This window comes from Sinohyriopsis cumingii, chromosome 2 (assembly GCF_028554795.1).
Source record: "Sinohyriopsis cumingii isolate HCF-2022 chromosome 2, ASM2855479v2, whole genome shotgun sequence".
Taxonomy (NCBI): domain Eukaryota; kingdom Metazoa; phylum Mollusca; class Bivalvia; order Unionida; family Unionidae; genus Sinohyriopsis; species Sinohyriopsis cumingii.
Genome location: NC_142962.1, coordinates 45,098,926 through 45,115,155, shown reverse-complemented (window position 1 = coordinate 45,115,155; position 16,230 = coordinate 45,098,926). Strand labels below are relative to the sequence as shown.

At 38.4% G+C, this 16,230-nt stretch overlaps 1 protein-coding gene across 1 annotated transcript in view; it reads left to right on the top strand.

Annotated features, from left to right (window-relative positions):
* The window catches only part of LOC149804753 (uncharacterized), a 32,045-nt gene extending 16,458 nt beyond the window's left edge, over positions 1–15,587 (top strand). Inside the window, exons 8-9 of the mRNA XM_089943956.1 lie at positions 2,491–2,630; positions 13,777–15,587. Of these exons, the coding sequence (XP_089800082.1) occupies positions 2,491–2,630; positions 13,777–14,586 (950 nt within the window). The 3' untranslated portion in view covers positions 14,587–15,587. The remainder of the gene's footprint in view (positions 1–2,490; positions 2,631–13,776) is intronic.
* Positions 15,588–16,230: the final 643 nt, after the last annotated feature.

Below are 16,230 nucleotides of genomic sequence, written 5' to 3'. Positions count from 1 at the left end.
GTCCAGATAATTATCATAGTTTCACCAAAACAGGAAGATTGAAGCATAACTTCAGTCTTTGGAATGAGGACATGTGCTAAATATATTTTGTTTTCACAGCATCAGAGCATATCCATCATTTCAGGAAGAGGATATTATCAAGAATCACCATTTTGTCAAAAGTACAGATTGTAATTATATTTATAAAACATTTTCTTGCTAATTATAATACAAATAAGCACAAACAATATACTTATTCAGTTGAATATTTATCCATTTTTAGATACAAGGAAAAATCATTTGTCACATAACAGGGCAAATTCTGCTTATCTCTATCAATGGAAAGTGCATGTTGATCATGGTAAAATTTAGTATTGGTCCTTATAGAAATGTGCTTCAGTGTTACAAATCAATTTTAAATAATTTTAGTTCATCATGGTTTGCACAGCCTTGAAAAGTCCTTGAATTTAACTGGTAACCTATAAAAGTAATTACAATTTTTAAAAAAATCAGCCATAACTTGAACACTCGTTGAATTTGGACAAAATGTCTTTTGACTTTACCATTATCAGAGATTCCTTCCACAAAAAGAATTATGTTTGAAATGGTTTAAATTTTATAAAATGTATGAATTTTTGGTCTGAAATAAAGATTAACATACACTGGTAGTCAAAATGCTCAAAGTACTAGCACTGCATGGTTACCATAATAAGTGGATCTCATATGTATCAGTTGTTGTTGCTTTTACTTTTTCTAAGCAGCAGGTTGATGTTCTTGTCGAGAGGGAAAAAAGCCATTTCTGATGTGATGGAATGTATGATTTTAACATGAACAATACAAATGTTCTGATTGGTTGAGGAATATTTAAAAAAGTCTTAAATGAGATTTTCCTTGGCTGACTGAGATACGCCTCACGCAATGGTTTTTAATCAATCTGAAGCTTTCAATGTAATTTTTGCTTTAATAATTGCAAAAGTCATGTCCAGAAAATTTAAAGACAGAAAGCGGCGTCTTTCAAATCTTATTTTCGTATACTGAAGCACAACACATTGGTAAGAGACCAGTCAAGCATTTTAACAGACTTGCAGTGAAAGAATAATGACTTTCAAAACCAAGTCTGAGAATATTCAGTATACCAAAGGTTTTGTTCTGAAAATAAGCTAATAGGGATTTGAATAAGAGTGCAAGAATCTAGCTGAATAAGACTATCTTTGAGAATTATTGATAAACAGCACAATGTATTGGGGAGTGGGTACAAGGTATTTTAATACTTAGCTGTCACTATTGCCTTCCTTACCTTCAAGGAAACTAAATTAAATTGTCTGAGCTCACAATTCCAACCTCGTATTATATGGAATGTTCTGTAAAAAATTATTTTAGTCTAGAACAGAGAGAATCCAGCTATAATTTTCTGGAGCTATAATCTTTTGCAATGAGCAAGCAATTTAAAGTGCTTCAGAACATTTACCTTCATCTCAGTAGCACAGTGAACAAAAGCAACACATCAAATTGTCAGTTGATGAAGTGTCGCTTTCCTAAGATTTGGAAAAACCTCAATCTCATATTACAAGTAAACCTTTCATTGTTTTATGAGACCATTTTTGGGCAAAAATCTAAAATCTGTATGAAATTCTGGTTGAGGGAGATTAGAGAATACGCCGTCTATACTTAACCTATCAGTCAGGTGCAGTGGGAAACAACATAGATCCATAATGTAATGTGCCAGCAGATCTGGATCTGTGTTGTTTCTTCTACTGAATGGCATGTACACACATCTGCTGGCACATGATGTGATGATAGGTCTGGGTATATGCAGTTTGCACTTGGATCTGCCTTTTAAGCAACTATATATGGTATGGTATTTACAGACAGATGAATTACCAGAAAGGCAGATGCAAAGTGTCACAGTATCTCTTAGTTTTTTATAAAAATGCACTCGGTACAGGGTCCTATTTTGGCAACTATTACAGGGAATCTGTGGACATTAGTTGAGCAGTTCGTCAACCTTAATTGTGCTAAATTGACAACATTTCTGTATTGTAACTGAACTTTCTTTACCTATGGTTATGACAATATGGCAAGATGGTGGTATAGGTTAACAAGAATGATCCATTCATTTTAACGTTTGAAAAGAATACATATTAGGGCCTAGTCCACTTGACAAAAAGCTTTATTGGTTTGCATGCATTGTGCATAACTAATAGTACACAAAGTCCTCCAGATCATGCAAGCAATGTGCTGACGTACTAATACCAAATTTGTTAGTGGACAAGACCTTCATTAATATTCCACAGAATGATCAGACGGACAGTTTGTTCTTGTTGAATGACACAAGCTTAAAGAATTGTTTACAAAAAAGAAATTTTGCCATTAAACACATAACGTATAATTGTCATCTGCTCATACATTGATTTTCCCCAGCCTGCAGTATTTTAACTACTTTGATTTTCTTTTGTATGGAGTAGTCGCTTTTTGTTAGCGACTAATAAACTTTTTTTTTCTGTTACCTAGATATCTGCCATCAAGTTCTGGATTTGTACTCCTCGCAGCAGAGCAAGACCAGAGATGAGTCCCCCCCACCCCCACCCCCACCTAGTCAGAAACCAGCATCATATTCTCCTGCCAATTCAGGTCCAAAAAGAAGTGCACCAGTAAGTTGCTACCATATATATATCAGTATATGTGTACAACACTTTAAGGTGTAAACAAAGATGGGCTGTTGTATTGGGCACTAGTGGATTGGGATCAGTATATAGTGTACAACACTTTAAGGTGTGGACAAAGATGGGCTGTTTTATTGGGCACTAGTGGATTGGGATCAGTGTATAGTGTACAACACTTCAAGGTGTAGACAAAGATGGGCTGTCTTATTGGGCACTAGTGGATTGGGATCAGTACTGTTGGCTTGAACTGATAGAAAAAATGGAGAGTGTAGTTGACTCAGATCTTTTATCTTATGGGGCATTAGTAGATGTAGGTCAGCACTGTTTACTTTAACTGATGGAAGGAACAAAGAGTGTAGACTCTTATCTGCATTCCTGTGGTGTACCGGTAGATTAGGCTGTATACATTTAGTTGAACTGTAGAAAGAATGAAGTGTGTTGACTCAGATCTGCTGCCACATGGTTCACTGGTAGGGGTTATGGGTGACTAAGTGGTCTGAAGCACTCACCTTTACTGATTACTGCAGTATCACCTTTGTCCATGTGGGTTAGAGTCTTGAGCATGGTCAGTGTGGGTATGTGAGAAAGCTTGCCTGTAGGTACATGGTTGTTAATGGGGTTTTCCCATGTTTTTCCTCCATCAGCTATACTGGCTGCTATATATAACCTATCATGCACTGAAAAATGGCATTAAACCGTCAACAAAAACAACTCTGCCCATTTAATTGAACCAATAGAAAGAATGAAGATTGCAGAGTTGTATCTGTAGTCATATGGTACACTAGTAAATTAGGCTCTGCTTAGAAAGAAGTGTGTTGACTTAGATATGCTGTCATGTGTTGCACAGGTGGTTTAGGGTCTCACATTCACTTGAACTGGTAGAGAGTGTAGAGGGGATAAACCTTTACCCATTACCTTCCCTGCTACGTGGCAGTTTTTATTTACACAGTTTATGCTTTCACTGGGTATGATGCCTCTTAGAATGCAAGAAAAATATTAATGTTTTTCAATCATCTATGGGGGGCCCCAAGTAGCCGAGTGGTCTAAAGCGCTGTCCGTTATGGATCACTGCCATCTCACTTATGTCTGTGTGGGTTCGAGTCTCGGATTCGACCAATGTGGGTATGTGAGAAAGCTTGCCAGTAGCTTCCCGTGGGTCGGTGGTTCTTTCCAAGGTTTTCCCGGATTCTTCCTCCACCATTAATACTGGCCGCCATGTATAGCCTAGCATGTGCTGAAAAATGGCGTTAAACCCTACAGCAACAACAATCATCTATGGATTAAGTATAGTATTGAGTGTAAATGTAGCCATCTTGAAAATTTTGTTGTTCTTCCAAAATTGAAAGTCATATCAGCATGGGGATTTCATCAGAAGATCTTTTGATGCTTCTAGTTGGTCATAATTGGTCATGAATAAAAATGTTACCAATCAGAAATCTAATGTTCCTACAGTGGCTATCTTGAGAATCTTATAGCTTACAATGTCTAGTACCTAATAAATAAAAAATAGTACCAATCTGACATCCATCATGGCCACCTTGGCATCACCTTGAAAATCTTTTTTATTGCTGTTTCACCTGAATGGAAAGTCATTCATGTTGTTTACATCACAAAACTAATTATATGATCTGCTTTGTCTTGATTGAAAATAGTTCTGATTTGACCTCAAATCTAGCTGCCACAATGAACATACTGAAATCTTGTCACTAATTCTTGGAATGGATGGTCCTGTCAACATGGGGTTTCCACCAGAAGTCTTTTAATGGCAGCTAGTTTGTCCTAATTGAAAATGGTGCCAATCTTCCATCCAGTATTCCTTGTTTCAGTGACTTTGTTTCAATTTTAAGTTTAAAGATTATTTGTTGGGAGCTGTTTATGCCAGAGACCTGATAACTTGATGCATCTCTGTTAGTACTGCACCTTTACAATCAAAGAAAGTCACTGTGACCTATATAGCTTGCTTAACTTACATCGGTTAAGTTTTTAATTAGCTGATTGCCCCAAACCTTTTTCCAAGAGGCCCCAGGTGGCCGAGTTGTCTGAATGACTGCCTTTTCTATTCATTACCATCTCACCTCTGTCCACGTGGGTTCGAGTCTCGGGCTTAGCCAATATGGGTGTGTGAGATAGCTGCCAGTAGCTACTGTTGAGTCAGTGGTTCTTTCCCTGGTTTTCCTGGATTCTTCCTCCACCATTTATACTGTCTGCCATGTATGGCATCAAACCCAATACAATTACAACAACATCTTTCTATGTCATATAGCCAGGAATACACACAAAGTCCATTCTAACCAGTGCAGTTGGAAGTAGATATAAATATATTTAGCAGTAAAGGATCCATTATATTGACTATAAATTGTATATTGTGATATGTCATCCCTAGTAGGGCAACTGTATTGTACATGTAAATCAGTATGAATTAAATGAATCCACTGCATAATTACGGATATGCCATCCATTCTGGCTTTCACTCAAAGCTTGCAGCATCCCACCTGATGAACTCTTACATGTGGGGATAATAGCTTCTGAATCGGATTTTATGAACAATATATTTAAGATAAAAGAAAACCAAATTACTGTTCTATATCAATTCATTATAGTCCCACAACTTTTTGATCATGGAAAAGAATATTCTACTTTCATATTTTTATATCTTTTATACCCTGTCACATGGGTGAACATTTTAAAGGCCAAGATCACTTTATATCTGCATGAAATCACCTTGAATTTCAAAATGTTGGTTTTATCTCTGAAATGTCATTGAATCTATTGAAAACTTCATGAATTATACCAAGATATACTTGAATTGGTGAGAAAATTAAAAAAACATTTTTTAAGGTCAAACTCTTTCTTATTTACATATTGTCCAAACTTAATTAGTAATTACCAAACAGAGTAGCATCCCATTGCTGTAGATCACAGCTGTGCTTGCTTTTACTTTTTTGCCTGTTTGGATAGTGATAAACTAAGTAATTTACAGAGAAAGTTCAGTTTATGTATAGAAAAAATACTTCAGAACTGTAAGAAGTCCTTGAAAACTTCTTGAAAAACTCCCTGAAGCTGTATTAATTTTGAAATTGCTTCCAATGAGTTTTGTTTTGTTTTGTTTAGTTAAATGCCATGTTTCAGCACGTGATAGGTTATACATTGCAGCCAGTATATTTGGTGGAAGAAGAACCTGGGAAGAACTGCTGACCCGCAGGAAGTTACTGACAAGCTTTCTTACATACCCAATTTGGTGAAGCCAAAACTCGAACTCAGGTGATCTGTAAAGTCAAGTGTGTTCGACTACTTAGCTACACAGGCCCTCTGATGTGAGACCACCTCACTTGATACATCAGATACTCAATGCACAGGTTAAAATTATGTAGAGAATTGACATCCAGTGAGAAATCTCCTATCTTAGGAAACCATACTTTCTTGAAAGAAGGTGTGATCTCCCAAAATAGGTACAGCTGTGTGTGCTTATCTATACCCTTTCAAAAGGTCAGAAGTGTTCAGCCTAGGGTTTTGAATCATAACAAGTATATACAAAATGTGTGTATTGCTAATAGATAATTGCTGGTTGCTCATTAAATTTTAAAAAGAAATGGTACTTGACACATCAGACAAATTATATGGAGCTCTACTCTGTGCAACCGAAATCACTTTATTCGAATTTATCTAATCTGAGAGCAGATAAACAATGGAAATAACATCTATTGCTGTTTGCTTCTAAGCATTTACATTAGTAATGAGTCTCTGTCAGACAGATGCATACTAATAAAGTATTAAAACTAAATCATTTGATGTCATTTAACATAAATTAGATGTACATAAGCATCCCATACACCACAAACACTCCATTTCCTAAATGTATAAGTTTATTTAATTTAATAACCAGTTGCCAACGACTTTGAATTTTGTGCAGTTCATTCAGAACTCAAGTGAAGGTACTAGATAAAATGGACTGGTGCAAAGTGATTATTTCTGTTGGTTGCAATTTTTGTGTACAGTGGTAGAGATATATCAAGAGATGCGTCACTTATAATCGTCTGAACAGTAGTCATGTTGGACATTCACATGAATTTGGTGGTGGGCAGGAAAAAGAAAGATGAAAAGCATGCAGAGAAAAGAAAATTACAGTATGATTCTTGAAGCATAAGAGGAATGTTAATTAGCCATGGCTTGCTGAATTTGATTAGATGGAGTATAATAAAGAGTCAAGTATGCTATATTATCAGTTTTGTTCCTAATATCTATTGAATTCAGACTTGAAATCATCCTTAATTATAAGCTTAAAAAGGGTGCATTTAGAAAGAATCATTGAATTTCTTCTTCAAATACCGAATCATAATAACTTAGTAGTACTACCAATACCTTGCAAATCCAGCCCTCCCAGATACCACTTTTAGCTAAAGGGAGCTAAACAACAAGATCAGAAACTGCCCCGGCACTTAAGTCACCTCCTCCAGACCTATTGTTATGGGCAGTTCTCAGTTGGAGCAACGAGGGAAAGAGCTTATCCAACAGCCATTACTTGCCTCTCTATCTTCAGACATACGGGCAGGTTACATGGGTCAAGCATTCCGTAACCTGTCCAATCTTCATAAATCGGATGATACTCCTCCCACACATGGCCTGTTTCCGTTGTGACCTTCCTAGGCCTGTTCAAATGATCAGGAGTGGCAACAACATCCTCATTTTAAGGCTCACTCATACAACAGGTCTTATCCCAGATCTGTGTCAACATACCCAGGAACTGCTCCAACACTTTTTCCTCTGCAGGACTTCCTTCATCATGATGCCTCATTAAGTTCCTCAGACTTCTACAGTCTCCTGACAGCCCGCCTCAAGAAGAGCCTCTATTCTTAGTGACTGTCTGGAGGTTGCAGTTTCTAATTCGAGACATACTAAGAGTATAATGGGTGGCAGATCTCGCTACTCTTCAGGCTCACCAAAGTACCATGATGCTTGTTCTCAAGGAATGCTATGAAGATTCAGGCTTCCGAGCCTCTGTTGAGGAAGTATTCCGCCTTTTACCCCTGGAGTTTTGCCCACCTCCCACTAAACCAACACCAAACTGGACTAGAGTCCCAGCTTCTGTTGATCTTATGACAAAAAAGAAGGAGCCTGCCTTCAAGTTAATACCACAAACAGGGAGAGTTACATTCTGAACTGTCTTTGCCACCATTTGCAGGATCCCAGCATTAACAGACTTTTCTTTACTCAGAAATGCCTTCCATCTCACTTTGGGGATGTCCAAACCACACTCCATATGTATGGACAGAGTGGCCTTAGTGCGCAACATCGTTGCTATGGGCTCCCTACTGGACTTTGTTTCCATGGCAATTTTCCTCCCACTTCAATATCTACAGGGCAAGCATGGGAGTCGGTATCACACATGGCTCGTGTTTTAAATAGAGTGGCACAATACACCTTGGCCAATGCCATCACTGCCATTACCACTTATCAGTTGGCTGAACAGGACTCTGTACTCGCAACCTCCACCTTCCTAAAGGACCTCTATAAAGCTAGACTGTGCACACGTTCTTTATTGTCCAACCTTTTGTTTAATGGCCAGATTGAAGAGGTTCGTAAACAGGCCACCAAAGAAACAAATTTCCCTCATCTGCCACCACAGTGCTGTTATTGGGATAATATGGGAAATCAGGACAGGGATCCAAGAGCCTCTGAAAGGACACAAACCTACAGAAAATGGTCCTACTGGAGATGCACTCAGCATAAGCCACAGCCATTGCAAACCAAAGATAATAAAATAGAGAGGGGAGCCTTTCGTTCGACTCAGTGTTTCTCACCTCAGCAGCCTCCTCCCCACAAAACATGATGCCATTTTCAATCTGCCCTTTCCAGACATCCCAGTAGGAGGAAGACTTCTTTTCTTCGCTGCAGAGTGGGACAAAATTTTACACAATGATACCTGGACTCGGCAAGTGGTTCATGATGGACTATGTATCACGTTTCACACTCCCCCACCTCTGTCCAGAGTTCCGTCATTCACCAGCATCCCATCAAATCCACTCAAAGCCAGCACATTACAGTAGGAAATAGACAACCTCCTTTGTAAATGGGCGGTAGAACTTGTTTAAACACTCTCTCTCCAGGATTCTATTCCAGACATGTTTTTGTTCCAAAGGCAAACGGCACTCAGCGCACCATCTTTGATCTCGGCGCCCTCAATCACTTCATTCACGCTCCTTGGTTCTCAAAGGAAACAATACATCACATTCTGAATGCAATCCAAGTTGGAGACTATGTCATCAATGTGGACTTAGAAGATGCTTACTTCCATGTCCCTATTCGTCTGGCTTCCAGGAAGTGCCTGTGGTTCACCTACAGGAATGTGGTATACCAATTCAGGGCCCTACCTTTCAGTCTCAATGTCAGCCCCTGGGTTTTCACTTGTCTCATGAATCAAGTCATGGCATATATCCAGACCATTTCTACAGCAGCAACATCAAGTTACCTGGGCAAATCATTCAAAAATATCAGGTGAGTTCTATTTCACATCAAGACATGATAACCCAGGGATCGTCCTGGGCTTCGCCTATGTCACAAATTGCGATTGTTTTTCCTTATTGGCGACAAAAATATCCCATCTGGCGATTTTTTTGGCGACAGACTTTTTGGTTATTTAATTTGTACATACAATCATAGATTTGGACTGGATAAATTAAAAGGGAGAACGAAAGGAAGCCACAAACTTGACTAAGCAATGCATTGGAATCAATCTGTTACACAAACAATCCTTTGTTCGTATTGACAACCCCATCTTTACAGTGCATTGTTACATCATAATCTGCTTATGCTGACATCTGGGCTGAGTATGCTGTGATACAGTCAATCATGCTACCGAACTATACCTACAACTGACCGACTTCTGAAGACGCGAATAGAACAGATGCAATTAATTGAATGGCTAAATCTTCTGTTGGTTTTTTTTTTTGGTTTTTTTTTACATATACCAGTACAATAGTTTTGCTGAACCTTCATAGAAAACCGATAACCTTTGAAGTACCGACTACTGTGTATAAATACAAAGCAAATGGAAAAATCTCAATCACAATTATGTCTGTCGCCAGTGCAGCATTTTACTCATTGATCTTTTCCTTTTGCCATCAATCCGTGTTACGGCTGCTGAGACTTAAACTCCGAAACAAGAAATAGCACAAAACAAAAACAACAACCAGTTTTGCATAATCAATAATAATTATTTATTTCTCAAAATACAAGAGTGAAAGAATCTCTAAATTGGGTGTGAATTTATGCTTATATATACGGTCCAATATTGCCAGGTGTTGATTCGTGTAAGTTTCATTCGTGGGAATGTAGATCCTATTTTGTTTGTCGAGAAAATTTATACAGCATTCAGTGATCATTCTTGGGATTTAGGAAGCAGTTCACTACAAGCTTTGTTAAGCTAGCCATGGGGGGGGGGGGCTGCTGATAGACTACTGGTGTCACCTGTCAGTGCTGTGGACTGTGAACGTGGATTCAGTAAGATGAACCTCACTGACATCAGAAATAAACTCTGCATCTCATCTCTCGAGAATTTCATGAGAATCAGCATGTACAGATGTGAAAAATTAGACTTTGAAACTGCATTCAACAAGTGGGCAGCCCTAAAATTGCGACGGATCTTCATGTAACACTTTGTAACATTTTGTTAATGCTTGTTGTAATTAAAGAATTAAGTAACCCATCTTTTGTAATTTTCATTGCCTGTTACATTAATAGACTAAATTAACACTTGGAAAAATGTACACTACTTGTTCTGGCGACACTTTTTGAAAATTGGCGACAAAATATTGAGATTGGCGATTTTTTTGGCGACAGCTTTTTAAAAGCCAGGACCATCCCTGATAACCCTTGTCACATCACTTACCAATCTGGGCTTTATTGTAAACGGGGATAAATCTGACCTAGTGCATCTAGGTATGGAATTCAGCACATGAGAAAACGTGGCTCAGTTCCCTCAGGATCGGGGATTGAAAATTTGCAACATGGCGGCTTCTTTACTAAAGGAGCACCCTATCAACACAGGAATTCCTTTTTCTCCAAGGTTTATTCTTTGCAACAGCAGACCTCCTAGTCCTAGATTGCCTTTTATGCATGCATTACAAATGCTTTTGTCTCAATGGAGACCCAAAGTTTGCCCTCTGGAACAGCCTCTAACCATCTGCGCACAACTGAGGCACCATCTGCAGCTTTAGATCAACCTTTATTGGCTTATGACGAGTATACCCGTGCACTTACTGCCGCCTGAGATTACAGTTTGTACTAATGCCAGCATGGAGGGCTTGGGAGCCTACCTCCTACCATCATTTTGGGATGCCATCGGGTGCATGTTCTCCCCATACTTCTGCACATCAATCTTCTGGAAATGATGGCCATTGCGAAAGCCTTTCACTGGTGGCAGGAGCACCTCTCTGGCAAGGGAATCCTGATTCTGACAACTCTACAGTAGTGAGTTATTTCAAACAACATGGAGGAACCATGTCCCCAAACCTTTGCATGATGGTGCGGGACTTTCTAAACTGGTGTGGTCAACAACAAATCCACATGTTCGTAATATATCAGGATGCCCCAATGTTCTAGCCGACTCATCACGAAACATTCAACTGATTCAGATGGAATGGTCTCTTCATCCCTCAGTTTTCAAACCAGATCTGTATCCGATGGGACCAACCATTTGTGGACCTATTTGCGACAGAGTGGAATACTAAACTCCCAATCGTTGTTTCTCCCATCACAGATCAAAAAGCATGGACAGACGATGTTCTATCCTTGGATCAGAACAACCTGAACAGATATGCTTATCCTCCAAAAGTGATACAGAAAGCAAAGAAGTCAGCCTGTCACCAATGGGAGAAGTTGTGGATCAATGACCTCGTCAATCTTGCTTCAGAAATCCAGCTGAAGATTTGGGTCTTCCCTCATCTACTCAAACAACCACAATGACATTTGTTTCATCCTTGTCTGGAACTCCTAAACCTGCACGTTTGGATCATGTCAAACAGTCCCTCAGACTTAAAAGTTTTCACAACCATTCATGGAGAGAATTGCTCAGGTACGACGGCCCTCCAGTCATAAAGCAAATGAAGGCAAATGGCATATTTTCACCCAGTAGTGTGCAACCTAACATATTTTACCTCTTTAGGCATCAATACCGCAGATAGCTAATTTCTTCCTCTGGCTCTTCAAAGAAAGAAAGTGAGCTCAGAGTACATTCAAAGGCTATCACTCCATGATAGCTGACACCTTTCATCATCATGGGCGCTAAGATATCAGACAAAACAAGGACTTGTCTGATTTACTTGCAAACTTTGAGTATACACAGCCTAAAACTTTAACCCTCTGGACCAAGTGGAATCTATCTTGGGTATTAACCTGGCTGAACAAGACCCCCTTTAACCTAATTGCACGGTAAGCTCTGGCACACCTTTCCAACAAGACCTACTTCCACTTGGCCTTCCACAGACCCCAATTACCTGCAGTTCCGACAAGATGGGTCAGTCTTACTCTTTACGGTTTCCTTGTTCATTGCCAAGAACCTTCTTCTTCCATGGGTAACCAGACTTTTGTCTTGAGACCTCTGTCTCTCCTGGATACATCAACCAAAGGCCACTTACAAGACACAGATCTTTGAAGTGGTACCTTAATCAAACAGAGCCAGTGCATCGAGTAGATCACGCCTTTTTCTACCTCTGAAATTATTACAAAACAATATATCAGCTCAAACTATCTCATCCTGGATCAGGTGGGTTATTGGGCTCAGTGTACAGGGAAATAACCCCAGCTCAAATAATTTTTTTACATATCTCAGCTCACAAGGTTAGGGCAGTTGCCACCAGCCTAGCATTTGAACGAAACTGTTTTCTAATCAACATCATTCAGGCTGTGGGATAGAGATCAGAGTCCACATTCTCTGGATTTTTTCTCCAGGATCTCTCATCTCAAAGGGCCCAATTCAATCTGGTTGGACCTATCTCCACAGCACAACAGGTCACACTTCCAGGTCGATCGACAGCTTCTGACAGATGCGGTTTCTCCACTTCTGCTGGATTTGCGGGGTAAACTTTTTCCCTTTTTTGAAGCCGCATCCTGATAGATGGAGTCTCCTCCAGTCAGGTTACCTAAAAGATGTCTCATTACCTTAGGGGACTGGAGATGGTATCTCCAGGGTAAAGGGCTGTATCTTCCTCCACCTCTTAGCTATTCTCCTATGGTATTATGATTTGGTAATGTATTGAAGGAAGAAACCAACTGTTTATAGTAAAATATGTTTCTTTGAAAATACTTACCCAATCAGAATATACATACACCCTCCCAGCTTCCCTGCAGTTACATCCTTAAAGGGAGCATGCCTTCCACTCCAGTAATAACTGGCATATTCTTACTCAATGCCAGCTAGTCTTATAGGAAAGGGGAGATCACTCTGCCTGACCACATCATGAACTTTTTAGCTCCCTTTAGGCAAAAATAGTCTGGGAGGCCTGGATTTGCAACGTAGTGATAGTACTCCAAAGGTATTATAATTGGGTAAGTATTTCCAAAGAAATATATTTTACAATAAAAAAAAATTGGTTTTCCTGTTAAAAAGGTCTGACAAAAGCCTGAAATTACAAACCTTGCCAAATAAAAAGTATCATAGGTGAACTTTAGCTTTTCAATATTTAGAATTATATACAAGTATAGGATGAGTAAAATGTATGCAGAGCAAGTACAAGTTTTACATCGCTTACTTTGTAGGGCAGGTACAGGTTTTGAGTCAGTTGTCTTGCAAGGCAAGTAGCTAATTGAACAATTTTAAACCCCTGTGAAGATAATGCAATTTTGGATCTCATTTACCACATTTTCTGATTGGTCAGTTTCAAATAAGACTTAAATTTCAGCCAATTGTATCACTGGATTCCAAACTTTTAAGTCAGGAGTTAAGTTCTTTTGCTGAAATCCAGGCTGGGATAGAGTAACAGATTGTTTTTGGATTTGGAATTTCATTTTTGTGCCCAAGTTTCAAGAACACAGGTCCAGGAGTTCTGATGTTATGGTTATCATAGATGATACTTGAGATATTGGTAAGAATCATTATAGCATGATGGTATGTTTTCTTAATTTTTTTTTTCATTTGTAGAGCACACCTTCAGAGGCAACCCAGCCAAAGAACATTAAAGCAGTGTCAAGTAGTCAGGAAATATCCAGTTCTGCTTCTCAAAAATCCAAGAAACCAGATCATAAACCAAAAACTCATGCACCATCCCAAACAGTGAACTCAACTGCAGGGACTCAGGCCGGTACAATAGAGACTATACCTGCAGTCAGTTCATACAATACAACCTATACCACAGCCACAGGGACGGACGAATCATATTCTCAGTATAATCCTTATGTGGCCAAAACAATGTATTCCTCGTCATTCCTGTCACAAGAAGGATCACAGTCTTTACAATCCATCATGGGAACAATGCCCAGTGGACCTCCCCCAGCTCCACAGTACACATATGGCCAACCACCTCCAACCATGCCAGGAGCCTTGCCATACCCCCAGGGAGGGCAGTATGCCCAAGCGTCAGGGTATTCTTACATGGCACCAGGGAGTGCCCCTCCCACATCTGCACCTCCACAGTTCTCTTCTAATATGCCCCCACCCCCAAACTACCCACCACCTGCAGGTGGTCCAGCTAATTATCATTCTTCTGCACCACCAGGTTACTCATCCGGATATCAACAGCAATATGGTTCCCAGGGATATCCCCAGGATGGCTCACATGGATATTCTCAGGAGGGCCCATCTCAGGGATATTCTCAAGGAGCATTTCCAGGAGCAGGCAGTTTGGGAAATCCACGTGGTCCCCCTCCCAGCAAAAACAAGAAGAATAAGAATCAGAATGGTAATCCAGTTCAGTCTGGTTTAGCAACAGTGAGGATTACTGGGAGGAGATAATGAAAGAGAGAATCTCATAAAATAGGGATAGTACTAATGGGACATAACTGTGTTCATGGTTAATTTTACATGTAAATGTCTATTTGTATTCATTTTAAAGGGATGACTTGCATCAGTTTATGAAAAGTTATTTTTTTAGTGGAAAATTGAGTTTGAAAACAGACAAGTAAAAATGTATAGTAAAATAAATGGAATATGAAACCTTGTTGTGCAAATGGTAATTGTTGTCACAAGATTTCCAAATCAATAAAACCTTTATTAGCAACTTCTATGGCTTAAAACTTCTGCAGGTTTTTGTTTTCTTAAGAAAAAGCTGTTTTGTTATACTTACTGTTTCTAATTTTGCTGGTTTAATAATAGTCTTATATATTTTTGTTAATATTTTGTGATTTTAATTGTTATGGTTACATTCCGATTGTATAAAATTGGACAACTGCAAGAATTACCAACACATGATTCTGTACAGGAGCATAATTATCATTGTGACAAATTTTTCAATTTTAAATAATAAGTCTTAGATGTAATTTAATGCATAACAATGCAGTAGTTTGTGCAACATTATTTTATAGATTTATTATTCATGCTTTTATTCAATATCAGAATTTCCATCCAAATCAATTTCAGCGATGTAAAATGCAAGTGAAAAAATAATAAGTTTTGTTACCAGGGTCTATGGTAGGGGTGATTCTAGCAGAATGGTCTCCATTGAATCTGTCATTTTACACAAATGCACAACAAGATTGAAGTTTTCTTTTCCTTGCCACAATTTCACAACCCTCAACCCTTTATTTCAATACAGTGCATTAAAAATCAAAATAAGAGAGATTTGTCCATTTTTGTACTAATTTGATGAATAGTTTTTAAAAATATCCTCATTGAACATTAAATATGACTGTGCATATATTAAGGTCCATTAATAAGAATCTAACAGATTATTTTTAATTTTAAAAAATTGTATCCAATATTTTGAAACAATAAACATGAAAAGGTGACGTCTACTATGGAAATAGTTGATGATTTTGTACTGTAACCTACTTTTTAGGTTTCTGTAAACTATATTACACAACTTGAATGAAAGAAGAAAAGTTGTAATATTTTTAAAAGTTTGATTACCTGAGATGAAAATATCCAAAAAACCTGTCTAAAATTACTATTCTAAACATTCTATATTTTGAACTTTCAACACTCACTGCTTTCTATCTTAACTTTTTTTGTGCTGTTCTGGCCTGTGGTTACTATCTTTATAGTCATATTCTTTGGTCTTGTTAGTGCATGTTCTAGTCTGATCTGACTGCTTTAAAATTTCTCATATGTTATTGTAAAATTAATACAGGTACATTTCCAAAGAAAGCATGGCTACCCCAACGCACATAAATTGTGTTGCAGTTCAGCTATACAAGCACACCTTTTGGGACTGGGGTATCATATTAAATATAAGGAAAGTACTGTACAGAAGATGATTGTGTTTCCAGTGGTTAGATGGGTATAAATATACAACGTACAAGAATTTTATGGGGAATGAGATTTTATGAAAAGATTATACTTGTAGTGTTGTATAAATGGAGTTGTTTCCCTGTTATTCAGTATAAAAATGATGCCGAGTCAGCAGTTTAGCTCCTTGCATTTTAGACCCACAGCCTCACA